Below are 18503 nucleotides of genomic sequence, written 5' to 3'. Positions count from 1 at the left end.
TCTATCTATCTATCTATCTATCTATCTATCTATCTATCTATCTATCTATCTATCTATCTAAATAACTCTAGGATGAGCATCTTTATGGTCCTCATTAAAATTTCTTAAAAACTGCCTCTCTGGTGGCTCAGGGTTAAATACACAGCACTATGAAGCTATCCACAGCCACTGCAGCGTGAGTTTGATCCCCGGCCAGGGAGGTGACCCACATGGCTCAGCTGACCTCTCCTGTTTACCTGCTGCTCCCCTCAGCAGTGTATTTCAGTAGATCTGCTCCCTACTTTGTCTCTAGTGAAACCTCTCACCCCCACCTTCCCTGCCCTGCATCTCTGGCCTACACCCCGTTCTTGTATGCATAAATAAATAAAAATAGATCTTCAAAAAAAGCTGCTTCCTAGAAAGGCTGAATGACTGCCATGGGGAGAGCTCACTCCTGCAGGGAGTAGACCCTGGGGGTGAAGGGCTCCCTGCCTTCAGGGATGGCTGGTTTCTACCTGAACTTCTAACACTAGTGGCACAGCAGCCTGAGGACATTAGGGATTCTATAGCTCTGACCACCCCCAACTCTGGTCTTGCGTGGGTTCAGATGCAGCTAATCCACACCCTGGCAGCCTCCAGGAAGCAGGCTCTGGAGCGTTCCCAGACTCTGATGAGGGGTGTCAGGAAACCTTTGATGAAGAAGACGGATATTCCTGAGGGGGAGATGATGTCTCATCGGCAGCGGAAATGGGTGCACAGCCTCCCCAATGACTGGATCACAGAAAACCCTGTTCTCTACAGGTAGGTGCTCAGTGGCCAGGCCGCACTCCCACTCACTGATGTGGGCCCTGGCGGTGCCATTCCCTGAAATGGAAGCAGATGGGATGGGGCTGGGAGATCAGGAATTCCTTCTGAATGTTTAAGTTTAGATGTTAAACGTGAGACTACAGCACATGCCTCCCTGAGCTGACCCCTCAAGTAGGAGAATAGGCAAGGGGTTCATCTTGGCTTCCACTTGGGAGACTGTAGCAGGAGCTGGACTTGGGGGCTCATCAAGCTTAGCACAGCCTGAACACCACCTCTCTGGTCTGGGACTGAGATGGGGGGGGCGCTTCAAGGGGGAGCTCAGTTTTTCTCTATCTACCTTTGTTTCATAATTTCACCCTCTTTGGAGCAGGATGGGGTTCTGGGCTTGTAACAGTGCTCTGGAGAGACCCTCCTGCTCCAAATTGCCCCGAGGTGGTGGGATGGGGGTTGATTGTTCTCTTCACTTATGCCTCAGGGAACAGGAAATAATCAAGATGAAGAAAGCTCAAGAGAGCAAGAGCACCATTGCTGCCCGAGAAGTGCGGGGCCTCATGGACACCGTAGGTGAGCTCTATCCAGCCTCAGAAAGGCCTGGCCTGGGCAGGAGTGTCCAGTGTGGGTTTCCTGGGACCTCTGCTGTGGAGTACCTGAAGCTGCCACTATGTCCATCTGCTCTGTCACAGAATCTTCTCCCCAGGGGGAGAAGGACCTTCATAGAAACTTCTCTCTGCCTTCTCCCCAGGGAGAGCTGGGAACAGAAGGGCCTCCTGCACAGTCAATTTTTCCTAATAACAACCAGTTAGCTAAAGGATGTTGTCTGCTTTGTTGACCTAGCAGGAGTTTTTCTAGTCTCCATTTTCTTCCTTCGTAGAGCATTGTCCAGGTTTAACTTTACCCAATCCTTATGATAAAAAAACATAAAACATGCTCACTGCATACATGCAGAAAGCAGAAAGTAAATGCTTCCCTCTATGCACTCTCCCAAGAGTGCCCCCTTGACACCACATGTTACCCAGTACCAGGCACAAATTTGGGCAGCAGAACGCTGGGGGGGGGGGGTTGCAGACCCAGCGCCCACCAGCCACTGTCTTCTAGCCCCCGTGTGTGCGCTCATTTGTAGGTGAGGCCAGGACAGACCTGCAGCTTGGCCTCATCGGAGGGGTCCGGGTTAGAACAAAACCTGGGATCAGCTAAGGGCTATACAAGCATCGTTTAATCTTATTTGCCAATGCATTTGCTGCTATAAAACTTTTTCTCTTTTAAGCATAAATTGTCCCATCTGTACATACCATTTTGGAACTTTTCCTAAGCTTTTCACTCCATGTGGGAGATTTTATTCGCCATACGACTTCTGGATCACCTTTGTCATTAAGTCTTTTTCCTAAACCCTCTGACACTGTGGCCTGGCTTGGAGGTCCATCTCCTAAGCCAAGGCACTTTTTAATCTGCTCCCTTTTCCTGGATGCACTCCCCTCACCTTGGAGCTCTGAGGCAGCCTCAGCACCTCTGTTCTCTCCCAGTTCCCGAGAGCATCAGCACCCTCGCCCCTCAAGTGGAACGAGACAACAAGAGGAAAGCCTACGAGAGTGCTCTGGGGAACTTTAAGGAGGAGATTGCTCAGATCGGGATGGTAGGACCCTCCTTCTTGCTCCTCTTCTGTTGCTGGGCTGTTCTGAAGGTGGGCTTGGCACGGTACCCCTTTCTCTCTCCCCCCAACCTCCGTGTTGCTCAGTGGCTCGCCACCTTGTAGATGGAATCACAGTGGCTGTGTTTCAGTAAATCCCTCTTGTGAGGTAACTGTCATTACCTGTTTACAGATGAGATCCAGAAAGCTTTGCCTGATTTAGCACTCGGGGGCTGAGTGAGAACTGGACTCCAGGACTAAGGTCAAAGCCCAGCCTTTGCTCCATCAATTCTGTCACATGAATGAGGAGCTAAAAGGCCTGCCCACCCATCAACTGTCTGTCACCATCTGACCCTTAGGCACCAGCCTCTCCTGTGCCTCTCCAGAGACCTCATTTCCAGCCATAGTGGTCTCTAGAATGTTTCCCAAATGAGACTGTTTTCTCTTTCAGGTCCTCTGAGCTCCACATTGCACTCCCTAATTTTCTCTGACTTGGGTTCCCATAGAATTCTGGAGATGGTTCTATACCCAACACATGAAGAAGTTCCCCGAGCTGGCTCATCACCTTCCTAATACATCCCAACTGGTCACGAGCTCTGATTTCACCCACGAGCTCTGTGGCTTTGGCCACACAACCTAACTGAGCCTCAGTTTCCACAGTTCACGCTTACTTGGACTTCTTTTGGTGACCACTTCTCTAATGAATATCTGTTGAGCCTCAATCATGGGCCAGGCTTCATGTCAACATCTCCTTCACAGGCTGTGAGGACTGAGTCAGAGGACTCAGCACAGAGCAGAAGATCCAGCACAGAGCAGAAGACCCAGCACATGGTGTTCGTCCAACATGGCAGCTGTCCTAACGCTCTGGCTGTCACCTAATTAGCAAATCTTAACAACTTAGGTCTAGCTAGTGATGGTTATTTTTGACGTGGAACCATAGCTGGCCCTTCCCCTTTACAGGAGCGGGGGGATTGTACTTCCTACCACCCTGAGGGCCTTGATACACCTTCATTCTCCTGACCTGTTTTAGGAAATGGAACCTCTCATCTTAGAGTCAGGAGCATGTCTTTTACAAAAACTGATTGGGTCTGATGAAGACATCAACCTTCTCTTCAAAAAGGTGGAGGACGGCAACTTGGAAAGCTACAGTATCCAAGTAGGAGTCCCCAGTGGCTGTGCCTCCCCCTCCCTGGTCCCCTGGTCCTGCCCCTTCCTGCCTCCATCCATTCTCCCAGCCCAACTGAAACTTCTCGGCACAGACCCTGATGGAGCTGTGGGACCAGGTGACTGAGCGGTACCTGTCTCAGAAGCAGGAGGTGAAGGGGCTGGATGAGACGCTGCACTCGCTTGAATTCTCCCGGGCAGACAAAGTGAGTTGAGCTTTTGGTGATTTTGTCTGGTGGGATATTATGGGGCATCATCTATTGTCCTTTAGTTCTCTACGGGAAACAAGAGTTATTAACTATGGTGTCTTGTTGTGTCTAGCTAAAATTTGTGTTGAAAAAATACGTGGGGATCATAGAGAAAACTTCCTACCTCATGCAGCCGGACGTGTACAGGCTGATAAATAAAGAAGCCATGGTGAGTGGTTGCCCTGGGCGGGGTTCAGCCCACAAGAGAAGGAGCAGGACCCCAGGATGCCCCAGAGCCTGGTGTCTCAGGGGCAATGGGCTTCTCATATGTGACACTTCCATGTAACTCAGGTTGGACACAGAGGTTCAGAACCAGAGTCTTTGTTCAGTATAAGCAATGGAAATCTTTGCAAAGCACACTTCACACTTCCCCGCCGTCTTACTCCTGGGACACAGCTTCATGGATCTTGCTCTGTTGTCACACTTTCCATGGCTGTTGTCTCTCCTGCTGCTGATTGTCAGTGCCTGCTGCTGAGCCAGGCCTGCACCTCAGCTCTGTGCCCACTGCTTCCCCCATCCACACCCTCAGCCTCCTCTAGCTGCTTTCTTTGGAGTAAAGAACCAGGAAATGCAAGGTTGTTATGATGTGTCCAGCAGCTGAATACAGGCTGACCCACTGCTGCGTTGAAGGCAGATTCTTTCAGCTATGCAACGGCCACTTTCCTGTATGGGTCTCCTGTCTGGAAAGCTGGGCTGGCTAGAAGTGGGCCTCCTGGCAGCATGCAGGGCACATTGAACCATGATGGACTCCAGTCCAGATCTATACCTTGGGGTCCTGAGCAAAACACAGACAGGGAGTGAGCACAGCCCTTCCCTTCCACTGCCCAAGCCTGGAAGATCTCAAAATAACAGGCCCTGCACGCAGAACTCCCTGTCGATAAAATGGGAATATGTCAGTGCCATCACCTGTTGGGAGGATGATTAAAGAGAGCTCACTGACGGCAGCTGAGTCAAGCAGGAGTTTTTAACTCCTTTTGTCCATGTGACCCAGTAGAGCAGTCAGTTAGCAGTGTCCTGGTTTTACTTCATTGTTGGGCTTGCCTGTATTTCTTTTACTCATCATAACAACTGGCACTTGCTACCGTTCTGGGTGCATTTGTGTCCTTTGATTTCACAAAATGCCTATGCTATAAGTAGCACTGTCTTTATATTGTGGCTAATGGGAGGCTCAGAGAGTATAGCACCCTCCAGCTGGCACCCTCCAGCTAGCACCCTCCAGCTAGGAAGTTTAGCTGCCATCAAATGTCCAGTCCAATGACAGGTGCTACTGAATTTCTAGCCCCTGAGCCTGATGGTTGCCAGCCTGACCCAGCAGTGCCAAGAGGGCTTTGGGGAATGGGGTGGGGCATTTCAGCTTTTCCAGTCTCTGGGGCATGGAGAGGCCCATCTGATCTAAGGAGGCAGGATACTCAGTACCACATAAGTTATCCCCACTGCCATAACAAGGGTCCCCAGGAGAGGACCAAGGAGAGGACTGCCAAGAATGTTCTAGCTGTAACTCCATTTGGTAATCGGATCCCATTTCTCATCATTGTCATATGTGACTAGCCCCTGGTGGCACAAGCACTCTGCTTTTGGAACAAATGTATAAGCAAAACAGTTAAATGCTGAAGACCCACTGGAGTACATCCCTCCAATGAACTGAAATCACCTTCTGTAACAATCTGATGTGAGCTTGCAGTGGGGTTGGAACTCACATGTTCAGGGTGTTACAGAAAACCCAAGGTGAAATGGGCCGGTCAAAGTGTGGGTCCTCACCTGCAGACTTAAAAAAAGTCGTATAATGACTCCCAACTACATACAGCACACAAAAAGCATTAATAAAGGGTTTGATTTACAAAATAAGGAAATAAAGAGAGGATAACCCAAGGAGAAAGAGATAAATTGGTGAATATATCCTACCAGTTCTGCTGAGCTGAGAACCCAAGAGTACAGTGAAGGCTGGGGTTTGTGTGTGGGGGAAACAATCCCCCAAGGCCCACTCGTTTCTGGGTACACACCAAGCCTGGCTGCATCCTTCCTTCCATGGAGATGACGTGATGGAATTTGCAGTCCTTGGTTCCTAGATCTCTTTGGCCTGGGGTGGGGTGGAGTCTATAAAACCTGAGATTGTGGAGTTCATTCAGGACATCCTCTCCTTCCCAACAAGGGTTCAAAGTTAAGACTTCAGAAGACAGCTTTGTCCCTGTTCATGGCTGCTGAGCAATAGTCAAGTTCCTTGAGTGTCCAGCGAACCCTCAGCAACCTGCAGTGGCTGCCCCTGCCCTGCTGGTTCAACGCTGGTGCCCAGTCCCTCCCAGTCTGTCCCTCAGCTGACTTGTCTCCAACGGACCCTGTTCCAAGCCCCCCTCTGCCTCTTCCTCCCCGGAGTCTCCTCCCATCCACAGCCTGCCCTCCTGTGACCCTAGATCATCAACCACGCTCTGCTGGGTAACCGGAGGGCCCTCGCCCAGCTGTTTGTCAACCTGATGGAGGCCACACTGCAGCAGGAGCTCGAAAGCCATCGCCGCTGGCAGGACCTGGTGGATGTGTGGAAAACTCTCAAGAAGGAGGCCGTGGTGCAGAGTTTCTGGTCCGTGACTGTCCCCCCAGATGACTGGCGGAGGAAGGGGGCGGCAGGCTGCCCCACTTTGCCATTACTTTAGGGTGCTGTTGTTTTTCTGGTGGTAAAATTAGTATGTGTTCTTTTTTTAGAAAGTTAAAATCGCTGAAAGGATCAAGGCGAAATTTAAAATGACTACAAATCTCTCATTGCAGAGAAAGGCACAGCTAATATTTGCCGTTTTTTCTCCCAGGCTTTTTTAGACCCGATTGCAAATGTAGATGTGTGCCTCATCTTCTTTATAGGTTGCAAAAGCACTTTCTGAGCAGAGCACAAGTTGTTTGTGAACATTAGTCTGATGAGCTGCCCAATTTCCTCTCTTTCCTTGTTCTCACAGCTCTATACTACTGGGTCAAGGAAAATGGCCATCTTTCAAGCTTTGGCTACCTCCTTATCCCTGCTAGAAAGTGCACCCGTCAATGCAGGCTGAATCAGGGCCCGTTCTCCACACTTCCAAGTGGCACTTTGGCTCAGATAGACAGAAGGGTCTGGGGAGTTGGTCCAAAAATCATGGCTTGACATTGTTAGCAAAGAGACACTTTGGGCCAAGATATCTGAGAGTAACAAAGGGTGTCTGTCCACCTGCACCGCAGGTGAAGGGGTGGGAGGCCTATCTGTTCATGCACATTCCGGAGGGAAAGCACCAGATCCAGAACTGGTTCTGGGGGTGAAGACAAATTACACCAAGGTCTGCCCCACCTGAACTTCCCCGTCACCTTGATCAGGCACCTGCACATGCAGAGCCTTTTCTTCTGCAATACAGGCATGGATAGGTCTGCAGTGGGATTTCTGTGACCACAAGATGCAGTGTGAAGTGCCTGGTCTGGGCCTGGGAAGTTGTAATCAATGGCAAATCATCCACAGTGATGGCAGGAGCTGGCATTTTCTGGGCAGTTCCCATGAGCCAGGTGTGGTGCTAAGGGCTTTGCTTATAATATCTTGCTAAGTTTTCACACGTACCAGATGGGAAAGGTACTGTCATAATATCACTATCATAGCTCCATTATAGAAGAGGAGACTGGGTTTTGGGGGTGTGACTTACCCCAGGTCACAAGGTGGCCCGACCCACCTCTGGCTCCATTTCTGCTGGTCCCATGCTCTTAGTACCAGAGCGTCACTGGCAGTGCCTGCTTCTTGCCTCCCCCTGCCTCCCTCCCTTTCTTCTCCTTATTGTCCCTGGGGGCCAGGGTGGGGAAGAAGTATTGAGGAGTCATATACTGATATAAGGCACCCGAATTCTGAATGTTCTGACCATGGGTCTTATCCCCTGCCTCCAACCCACCCTGCTCCCCTTCCCTTTTTCCATGATGCCAATATATCTGTCCTCCCAGTGAGTTCATGGCCAGTGAGAGGATCCAGGCTCCTCCGACTGTGAAGAAGAAGCTGGATAGCATACTGAAGAACCAGGAAGTCCTGCAGAAGAAGCGACTGGACCATCTCTGCACCATCTGGTACCAAGGGAGGACTCACTAGGCAGGAGCACTTTTGGGGGTCCATGGGGATGCAGCAGAGTCCTCAGCATTAATCTTTCTCCTGAATCATAAATAAGTGAAGTCAGAAGAAACAGCAAAGCACTTTTCCTGGCACAGAGAATTTTATCCACCTTGTTAATGTTACACCCATGTGAGAATGTAACCTCACAAGAGCAGGAAGTTTCTGCCCGGGGGGAGACCTAAGGGCCCCCAGAGTCATTGTATCCAAAGAGAAATTAGTCTTGGTGGTAGGAGATAATACCTGCATCTCAGGGCCTCAGGAGGGGGCCGGCAGGGCCCAGGAAGAGAAGTGTTTCCCAGCCAGTGGTGGCCTTAGTCCTGCTTCCTAGCGGAGCATGGAAGCAAATGCAAGGCCTAGGTCACTGAGGGAGACAGAGTATGCAGGGCCTCTGTGCGTCATGCTGCTAGATTCCCGTCCGTCAAAGCCAGTCACATTATCAAGCCCAGCTCCAAGCCCAGCTCCAAGTGGTGGAGAAATAGACTCCTGATTGACAACTAATGATAGTTGACTTTTTTTTTTTTAAGATTTATTTATTTGTACAGAAATGGCACACAGGCCAGAGATACGGAGGGTGAGAGGATTCACCAGAGACAGTGGGGAGCAGAACAGGCAGATTGACGAAGTACACTGCTGAGGGGAACAGCGGGAGGGTCAGGAGAGGTCTGCCACGCCATGTGGGTCACCTCCAGGGCAGGGATCGAACTCATGTGGAAGTGGCTTTAGCTTCTTTGTGCTGTGCTTTAACCCTCTGTGCCACCAGGGAGGGCCGATAGTTGACCATTTTTTTATCTGCATTGTTTCTGTGATTTTCCTAAGAGGATTCATTGTCTTTTATTTAGGCAATACCCTATTGTTGGATATAAGGCTTGTTTGTAGTTGGTTTCTGTGTATTTATACACATTGCTACTAAGCACAATCTTTTTTTTTTTTTTCACATCTGAACCCAGGACCCAATTCAACTACAGTGCCTCACTTTCCATCTCTTCTGTGAAGCTTCAGTTGGTTAAAGATTGGCAGTTCCTAGTGGCCAGGGAAATCATTTCTGAAATCCACCATGCTCCCTTCTAAGCAACAGTCTTAATGTGTAAACTTTGTGTATATATCAAACTGTGCCTAGAAGCGGCTTCACTAGAAGTCAAGTGATAGAAGTCCCAATTTTCCCATTGGGAAAATTTGCTTTTATTTTCTAAGTGACAGACACATTCATATGGATGATCTTATCATGACATAGCCTTTTGGCATCAGATAGTCCCCAGCAAATCCCTTCCCTTCCTCAGTGTTTGTGCAGGTCCTGGGCTGAGCCACCAGTGTTGGTGAGCTTGAAGGTGCTAACCAATGTGGGTAAGCAACATCTTATCCAAGTGTAGTGTAACATCATATTTTCCTTCCCTAGTGACCTTCTGCCTCCCAATTACAGTAAAGCTCAGCTGATGGAATGGTATTCTTCTCTCAACTCCCTGAATAAGAACCTCGGTGAGTGAGATTTGCAGGATGCCTGGCTGTGCTGGCTGCGTGGCCATGGTGTATAAGTTGGACTTTATCCCGAGGGCTGTGAGAACCAGCCGGAGGTTCTGAACTGGGAGTAATGAAGTGGGTGAGCCCATCAGAGGGAGAGGGGAGTGGGGACACAGTGATCCCAAGGTCGGGGAGGAGGGCCCGTCACAGAGATTTCACAGTAAGGGGGAGGATGTGACGGCCTTGGAATGGGGATGGGAGACAACAACTTTAAAGTGTCTCCCTTTCACGAGAAAGGATGAAACACAGCCAGTTTCAACAAAATGGAAGGTATTTGAAAAAAAAAAAAATAGATGCAGCAAAGCAAGTCATAATGATAGAAAATAAATATTGGATGTTCATTTAACAGACAGTTCAATCACATAAGAAACTTAAACTACTAGGCATCAACCAACTTCTTGAGGTCTCTGAGGTTAAGTGGGGGAGGGGAAGGGACAAGGGGACATGGGGGAGGGGGGGCCATTGTCTCCTAACCAATCCTATCAGGACACTTGGCCAGGGAGAAGCTGCCTCCCTGCCCCTGCAAAGAGAAACTCCCCTGTCTGACTGCCCCTGCCAGCCCCCCCCCCTTTCTGGAAGAGCAGCTGATTTGTTTTGTTCTCCCTGGGCAGATGACTACCACGTGAACTGCATGATGCAGATTCACCTGCTGTACGAGGACACATGGCAGGAGTGTCTGGCCCAGGTGCAGAAGAGTAAGGTGGGTGCTTGATGTCCCCTTCCGGCCTGCTCCTGCCCCCTCCAGCCTGGATCCGTTTTCTTTCCTCACACCCCCGACCCTTGTTGACCTCTGGGTAAATTGAAGCTGTTCCCTCTGCCTGGACCCCACTCCAGCTCCCCACTACCCCATCCCTCCAGTTCTTGTCCAACATGAGCTCCTCCAGGTACCTTCTCTGGTCCCACTGATGAAGTTATACTCTAGTGAGTCGGGCTTCCGCCTTGGCCCTCTGTATCCTTCTAGCACTTGACATTATTTGTTTATTGAAGGTCGTATCCTGGAAGTCCTTTCCAGGGTTTCACTTTTTTTTTTTAAAGCTTTATTTATTTATGCATACAGAGCTGGGGTACAGGCCAGAGGGGCAGGTGTGATGAGAGGATCCACCAGAGACAGAGTGGGGAGCAGAACAGGCAGATGGACGAAGTACACTGCTGAGGGGAGAAGAGGGCGGATCAGGAGAGGTCTGCTGCAGCATGTGGATCACCTCCAGGGCAGGCGGGGATCAAACTCATGCTGAAGTGGCTTTAGCTTCTTAATGCTGTGCTTTTTAACCCGCTGCACCACCAGTTAGGACCTCCCAGGGCTTCACTTTTAAAAACAAGTGCCCACACTCTCCTCACACCCAACTTTTTTCTCTCTGCCCTATCTATACACGTCTGCTGGATGAGGAGACAGTGAGTTCACTTTCAAATCTCTTCAATAGCAAATGCCTGATTTTCTGGAGTACAAAGAGCTATGTTACCCCTCCCTGTCTCCAATGTAAATAAAAAGCCCCCCAAACACAATCATTTTTGGAGAGGGCCTCGGCCCTGCCTGGCCTGAGTCTGGGAAGTGTCTGAGGAGAAGGCACAGGGAGTCACGGCCCAATTGGCCTGACCTCCAGAGCCTGCTGGTCCTTCTGTGCTGATGCCCCACTCCTCTGTGGGGCATGTGCGGGGTGAGTGTTGCTTAGTCACATGCCCCAGGAGCACAGTACACCTGGCACAGGACGCTGGTATTCTTGTTCAACAGCATTGGGACTGTAGCTAGAGGTCAAAATGTGAAGTTGGGGGAGGTTGGTTGATTTTAGGTTTTGTGCATGTGCCCAGCTTTAATTCCACAGAAGGCTTGTTTATTAGGTGCCATAACTCAAAGTGACAGGAAATGGGAGCCTGTCCGACTTGCAGCAAGGCTGGACCCTATGGGATGGTGGTTTGTGCCCACAGAGTCTGCGGTAGGACGGTGCTGAGTTCAGGTCCAGCCCCATCCCTTGGCAAGTGCTTGGGCTCCTGCAAGTTCCTTTGCTTCTCCAAAACTTGGTTTCCTCATCTGTCATGGGGGGCTGCTGAGAACACCTCTGCGGGGTCCAGTGAGGCCCGATGAGACCCTTGAGGTGGGTGGCCCACAATGACAACCATTTCTGCTGCTGTGACGGTTTCTAAGAATGAGAGGCAGGGGGCAGGACCAGGCCCCTGAAGTGAAGCCCCTTGAAGGCTGAGCCAGGCTCTTCCCTGTTGCCCTGCAGAAGCAGCTGCTGGACTGCAAAGCCTTCACGGAGGAGGAGGTAGAGAGCCTGCTGAACCCATCCTTCTTCCACATGGTGGGAAAGTTCCAGAGCAAGATGGAGGAGGAGCTGGAGTGCTTAGATGTATGTAGCCAAAGACTCATGAAGCTGGGGAGCGGGGTGGGGGGCCGCAGAAGCAGCTGTCAGGAGAATGAGGGTTGGGGGCCGCCGACTCTCTGTCACAAGCGACCTGTGTGTCCTCCACACACACAGTCTCGGGCAGTGAGTGTTCCCCAAACCCTGCTGAGTCTGAGCACTGAAAGGCCACCCAACCCTCCCCGTGCCTCAGCCAAAGGACATTTTCTTCTTGGGTCAGAGGATAAACATTGAGGGGGCTCTCAGTTTTGTAACAAAGTCTCACTGCTTAGAAGCAATGTTGAAACAAATAGGTGTTGGACTGAAATTTGAATCTATGTCATTTTCATGTTTCATCCTTTCTTTTGATGTATTCAGTCATTTAATAATATCGAATCTATGCTGGAGGGTCACACACTAAAAAGGCAGGCAGAGGGCCAAATTTGGCCCACTAGCCACAGTTTGTAGACCCCTGACTCCGAAGAGACCACAGGACACACATTTAAAAAAAAAAAAGATTTATTTATTTATGCATACAAGAACTGCAGTGTGCAGGGTGGAAAGATTCACCACAAACAGGGTGGGGAGCAGAACAGGCTGACTGACTGAAACACACCTCTGAGGGGAGCAGCAGGAGAGACAGGAGAGGTCTGCCACACCATGTGGGTCACCTTCCTGGCTCCGGATCGAACTTGTGCTGCTGTGGCTGCAGATAGCTTCATAGTGCTGAGACTTAAGCCCTTCCATCACCAGGGAGGCACCGGGACACACATATTTTTAAAAGATGGGAGAGATGATTTGGAAACAGACTAGTGTTTGACTCAGATGCAGAGAGCCCAGGAAGGACAGATGCCTCAGGCCAAGGCCCACCTGAGGACCAGACTGGCCAGAAATGCTGTCCCAGGATGGGAAGCCAATGAACCAAGGTGTGGCCCAGAAGATGGCCTTACGATGGTGCTCGGAGACCATGGCCTGCTCAAAGGGACCTTCAAGAGTGAACCCCTCCTCCTCACTCTGGGCCAGCTGGCACTCAAGACTCCTCTCTGGGTTCTTCCTCTGCAGAAATCCTTTGAGGCCCTGGCAAAGCGAACAGAGTGGCAGAGCCTGGACCTCTTCAGCTACTTCCAGGATGCCGTGCAGCTGTGGGAGGCGCATCAGAATGAGCTGTCTGTGCAGGAGCTGGAGCTTGAGAAGAGGATGGAGTATCAGCAGCAGAAATGCAGCCTGGAGGACCAGGTGTCCCCCTCACACCCCAGGAATCTCCTCAGGAGACAAGGAGAGGGCTGTACCCAAACTGTCAGTTGCCTGATGAACTTGCTCAGCGGTCCATGAACTCAGGATTTAGGTGTTAAAAGAAAATATAGCTGAAGTGCAAATGTGGAACCGAAAACTATGAGGCCTGAAAAGTTGGGGAATTTAAGGCTCCCCTGGGTCATAGGACCAGCTGGGAGTAGAAATCTACCTGAGTCAGGTCTGGGTTTATGATGGGTCCCCGGATCCAAATGTGACTATAAGAGGGTGTGTGTAAGAGACGGGTAGTCGGAGGGTGGGAGGTGTATGGCACATCTACCCTTTGCCCCCCAGGACATGAGACCGCCCCTCACATCTGCTTTTACATGGTAGGAGGGTGGGAAAGACACACTCAGTATCTGATTTCCAGTGGGATGGGGCGGGGGGCAGATGCCATGGGGAGGAGTAGCAGGGGCCTGCCCAGGTGACATGGATGTGAGACCAGGTCTCTCAGGAGTCCGTCTGAGCTGGGTCTCGAGGGGAATAAAGAGTGGACAGAGACAAACTTTCTAGGCAGAGTGGAACCCAGAGTCCCGGAGCAGTGAGTATAGGTGGTGACGCCCTGGGTGCGAGGACCTGCCTGGCATCTGGCCTCCCCTCCAGGGACAGCATCTCGATGTCACCTGTACTCTGAGCTCACCTAACTCATGCTTGCCTCTCCCTCTTTTGGGGTTGGCTGCCAGGCCCAGGAAGACCAGCTTGACCAGCTTGTGGACCAACTGCGGCAGCAAAGCCTTGAGGAAACACTGAAGCTTCACCTGGAAAGGGCCAAAGATTTTCTGAAGACTATGAAAAGCAGGTAGGCTGACCAGACCCAGAAAGACAGAGGCTGGCCTGGAATCCATATCCAGGGGCAGAGGCAGCCCGCTGTGGAGCCCAGGGCCAGCCCTACAGGCTCAAGATCCAAACACTCTGCCTCTAACTTTGCAGCCCTGCTCTCAGCCAACAGAGATGATCCCAGGGAGAGCTCTGTTCTGAAAAGTTAATGGAGGGAGGCTTCAAGTCCATGGAGTTTAAGGACCAAGAATATATATACCAGAGGAAAAAATGTCCTTCATTCCTGCCAGCAATTTCCTTTCGTGGACATATACATTTATATAGTATGTGTATGGTTTTTTCATAAAGATTGGATCATTCTATGCAGATTGTTTTACAATTATATAGAGTTTTATTTTTAAATGGCCATGTGGAATTCATTAGTATGGCTTTTTCTTATTCTCCAACTGAAGCGCTTTTTAAGGTTGGTTCTAATATTTCTGTATTAAAAATAGTTCTCTGGAACTATTTTATATCATTGTGCCTTTTTTACAGAAAAATTTATATGGGCCAAGCACAGAAATGCAATTGCACTGACAGTTCACTGCAGTACTTACATGCAGATATCTGGAGACAAATAAGTAACACTTGAGCTTTGGTTTTCTCACCTGAAAAGATCTAGAGCAGTGAAGGGTTTGATGGGATAATGTGGGCAAAGTTCAAGGAGACTGTGGTTGCAATAAGCAGAGAACTCATTCATGTGTATTTACCAAATGTTCTACAAAGAAAAGATATTCCTTACAGAAACAGCGCAATAGCGAAGCAAACCAAGGCCTGTTACTGCGGAAGGAAACCTAAGCAGCAGGTCTGTGCAGAGTAAAATGTCAGATTCCAGCCCATTTCAAGGGTGAGGACAGGACTCTGATTTTTTTTCTTTTTTATATTGTTTATTTTTGTACAGTACTGTATTTCTCCTCTCAGCTATAGACGCATAGTTCTCCCACCACTACAGTACCTGTGAACTGTTACCATAGTCCATTTTTCTCTCCCCCATTTTATTCCCTTTCCTCCCCCTCCCCACTAGAAGCCTCTGGTCAGCTTGCAAGTTTTTGCCTTTTACCTTTTTTCCTCCTGTTTTATTTTGTTTAGCATAATACCTTCTAGCTCCACCCATGCTGCTGCCAATGACATGAAGTTATCTGTTTGATTGATGAATAGTATTCCACCCCACCATATCTTCTTGATCCATTCATCTGTTTCAAGACATTTAGGTTATTTCCATATCTTAGCTATTGTAAATAGTGCTGCGATAAATATAGGAGTGCAGATTTCCATTTGAATGAGTGTTTCTGTGTCCTTTGAGTGGATTCCTAGGAGTAGAACTGCTAAATCATATGATAGATCCATTTTTAGTGTTATAAGGAAACTCCATGCAGCTTTCTATAGTGGCTGGGTCAGCCTGCAGTCTCATCAGCTCATCAGCAGTGTAAGAGGGTTTTTTTTTTTAAAGATGTGTTTATTTATGCATACAAAACTGGGGTACAGGCCAGAGGTGCAGGGGCAGTGAGAGGATTCACCAGAGACAGAGTGGGAAGCAGAACAGGCAGACTGACGAAGTCTTCTGCTGAGGGGAGCAGCGGGCGGGTCAGGAGAGGTCTGCTGCACCATGTGGATCACCTCCTTGGTGGGGTTTGAACTCATGCTAAAGTGGCTTTAGCTTCTTAGTGCTGTGCTTTAACCTACTGCGCCACCAGGGAAGTCCTGAGAGTTCCTGTTTCTCCATATCCTCCCCAGCATTTGTTGTTGCCAGTTTTTATTATGATGATGATGATGATGGCTGGGTTATCACACACACTGCTCAACTTTTTAGACAGTGACCTTCTCTTCCTCCCTCACAGACATGAGAGTTCTCATGCCCTCCTGACAAAGGAGGTGACAGAGTACCCCATGATCATCCTGACGACGCTCAACTCCTACAGCTCCTCCCTCAGCAGACACTTCTATGTCCGTGAAATCTTTGAACAGGTAGGACAGGGATATTGAAAGCCCAACCACTCATCAAGAAGCAAAAGGAAGCGGATGACTGCTTGTTCTGCTTTCTCTCAACTTTGAATGCTTCCCCAATCCCCTCAGAGTTAGAGATCAGGGCATAAAGGAGGAAGAAGCTGAAAGCATTTCTAAATAAGACAGTGACTACCCCCTCTGCTACTCAGGGGTCCCTCACAAACTCTGCCAAGCACAGTCCACAGCCCCCATGCACCTCAGAAGCCCCTGCTTCAGCAAAGCCCTCTCCCTTCCTGCTTAAGCCCTTGCACCCCACTCCTCTGCTGGATCCTTCAGTCTCCACACACCCAGCACCCACCCAGACTTCCTGCCAACATCAGGGACAGGAGCCCACATCCCCACCTCACCTCCCTCACCCCTCACCTCCTCGCCCTCAGGGTGCCTGCTGTCAGCTACATGAGTTCAGAGCATGCCTCAGAAGGTGTTTCCTGGAGGCCAGGCATGTCTTATTGACTTTTATTCAACATCAAGTGCCCTTCACATAGGGGCTCACCCACAGCTGAGACAGATAACAGCTCCTGGGGTAAAGGTGGGAAACCTGGGGGTCTTGGTCAGATGCTCGCACAGTTGGGCTCTCCCACACTGCCAGCTGGATTTCTGTGTGGCCAGAGCTGAAAGTGCTGTGGTTGACAGTGAACCTGGCTGGGAGGTTGCATATATGGGGGTGCCCAACTCCTGGGAGAATCCCTTCCCTCACCTGGATCCCTGTTCTGATTGCACCTTCACTCAGTCTCCCACATTTTTTCCTTGCAGAACCTAGATGGTGATGTCATTTTCAAAATAAGGGAACCAGGTAACACTTTCACATTCAGTTCTGCCTGTTCCTGACTTCAGGCTTTTGTTTGTTGCTGCATAAGGTTCTATGTCTGTACACTCGACTAGGCTGGGGAGGTGAGTCCAGGGTACATTTGTAACCTATTTCTTCTTCCATTTGGGGTGCTTTTAATCAACAGAAGCACGTGAAAATCAGTTCCAGGAGATAATGAGAAAACAGAGGAGAAAAAAGTGGTCAAAAGCAGAAGAGAGCAAAATAAAAATAACCATAACTAGAGGAACAAGTTCTTCAAGTTCAGCCGAAGAAATGGAAAGAGATCAAGACATCGGGTCATCCACGACTGATGAGATAGACCTGCACCAGCAGGAAGTGTCTATCCTGGGTGATGAACTAGATGATCTCATAGAGAGCAATATGCAGAGATGTGAAGCAATGCAGGCTGACAGGGGAAGTTCCCTGACATTATCTCTGGACCAAGAAGAGGTGATGGTTCAAGAAAAGGAGGAGGAGGAGATGAAGGAAAAGGTGAAAGAGGAAAATGAGGAGGGAAAGGAAGAAAAGGAAGTGGTGGAGAATAAAGAGGAGGAAGGAGAGGAAGAGGAGGAGGAAGACCAGGAGAGTTTGCTTATGGATGAGGTAGACTGGCAAGATTCAGTTTTGAATGGAAGGAAAGTTTGCTAGGATCACTCAGAGTATCTTTAATACAGGCAGTAGTGAGGTCTCCATTGCAGTATGTTATATGGGATTAAAAGGTGTGCGCTTTATTTTTGCTAAAAGGGATTCAGTTCTTATCTCACAGCAAGGAAATTTTTTAATTACGCTTCCTTTCTACACATCTTCCAAAGTTACCCTCAACTATATGACTTCCTCATCCTTCCCTGGTCTTCTCTCCTTATCACTGACTCTGTATTGTCTAGATCCACTTAGGCTCTTCATTCCTTCTCTTTTCCCATTCTTTGGCTTTATAACAAAAAAGAAATGTATCTAAGCTAACAGACAGCTCTCCTTAGAAGGCAAGGAAGTGACTCATAATAATAAATCTCATCTTCACAACACATTTAATCTCATCAAACAGTAACTCGAATTCTATAATAATAAAGTTGAAAGACACTCTTTCCTCTATTGCTGGGGAAAGAATTAGCACACAAGGTTTCTTTCTGAGCAGGATCCCAAACTCAAATGTCCTCAGACATGTAATAGAAAAGAGGGAAATCAGTGCCAGGTGATGAAGACTGCTGTCTGAGTCCATTCAGGCTGCTAAAACAGGCTGCAAAGACTGGGCAGTGGCTGTCAACATCAGAACTTTGTTCCTCACAGTCCTGGACGCTGGGATGTCCAAGATGAAGGAGAGAGATTTGGTGTCTGGTAAGGGCCACTTCCTGGTTCATAAGTGGCCATCATCTTGCTGTGTCTTCAGATGGCTGAAGGGAAAAGGAAGCTTTTGGGGACTCCTTTTATAAGGACAATAACCCCACTGATGAGGACTCTGCCTTCACGACCTAATCACCTTCCAAAGACACCACCCCCAAATATCCAGGCATCGAGGATATGGACTTAGTGGGGTGACGAATTCTTAGTCTATAGCAACTGTGACTCATTACTCAGCTCCAGCCAGTATTACCATGTGGAATGTGGACTTCAGAATACCACATTCTCTGAATTTATTTATTTATTTATTTATTTATGCATTCAGAACTGGGGTACAGGCCAGAGGAGCAGGGACAGTGAGAGGCTTCACCAGAGACAGAGTGGGGAGCAGAACAGGCCGACTGACGAAGTACACTGCTGAGGGGAGCAGCGGGCAGGTCAGGAGAGGTCTGCCATACCATGTGGTCACCTCCGGGGCAGG

General features: G+C 49.2%; 1 protein-coding gene across 1 annotated transcript in view; it reads left to right on the top strand.

Moving 5' to 3' along the window:
• The window catches only part of CCDC180 (coiled-coil domain containing 180), a 47926-nt gene that overhangs the window by 2045 nt on the left and 27378 nt on the right, over nucleotides 1-18503 (top strand). Inside the window, 16 exon segments of the mRNA XM_004695957.2 lie at nucleotides 587-780; nucleotides 1262-1350; nucleotides 2307-2416; nucleotides 3441-3566; nucleotides 3670-3780; nucleotides 3896-3991; nucleotides 6231-6394; nucleotides 7756-7875; nucleotides 9312-9391; nucleotides 10045-10133; nucleotides 11656-11778; nucleotides 12832-13005; nucleotides 13743-13858; nucleotides 15714-15840; nucleotides 16633-16672; nucleotides 16833-17290. Coding sequence (XP_004696014.1) covers nucleotides 587-780; nucleotides 1262-1350; nucleotides 2307-2416; nucleotides 3441-3566; nucleotides 3670-3780; nucleotides 3896-3991; nucleotides 6231-6394; nucleotides 7756-7875; nucleotides 9312-9391; nucleotides 10045-10133; nucleotides 11656-11778; nucleotides 12832-13005; nucleotides 13743-13858; nucleotides 15714-15840; nucleotides 16633-16672; nucleotides 16833-17290 — 2217 coding nt within the window.

Source organism: Condylura cristata, unplaced genomic scaffold (genome assembly GCF_000260355.1).
Source record: "Condylura cristata isolate star-nosed mole 26May11 unplaced genomic scaffold, ConCri1.0 scaffold00006, whole genome shotgun sequence".
Taxonomy (NCBI): domain Eukaryota; kingdom Metazoa; phylum Chordata; class Mammalia; order Eulipotyphla; family Talpidae; genus Condylura; species Condylura cristata.
The sequence above is the reverse complement of the archived record's forward strand: the minus strand, read 5'-3'. Positions and strand labels throughout refer to the sequence as shown.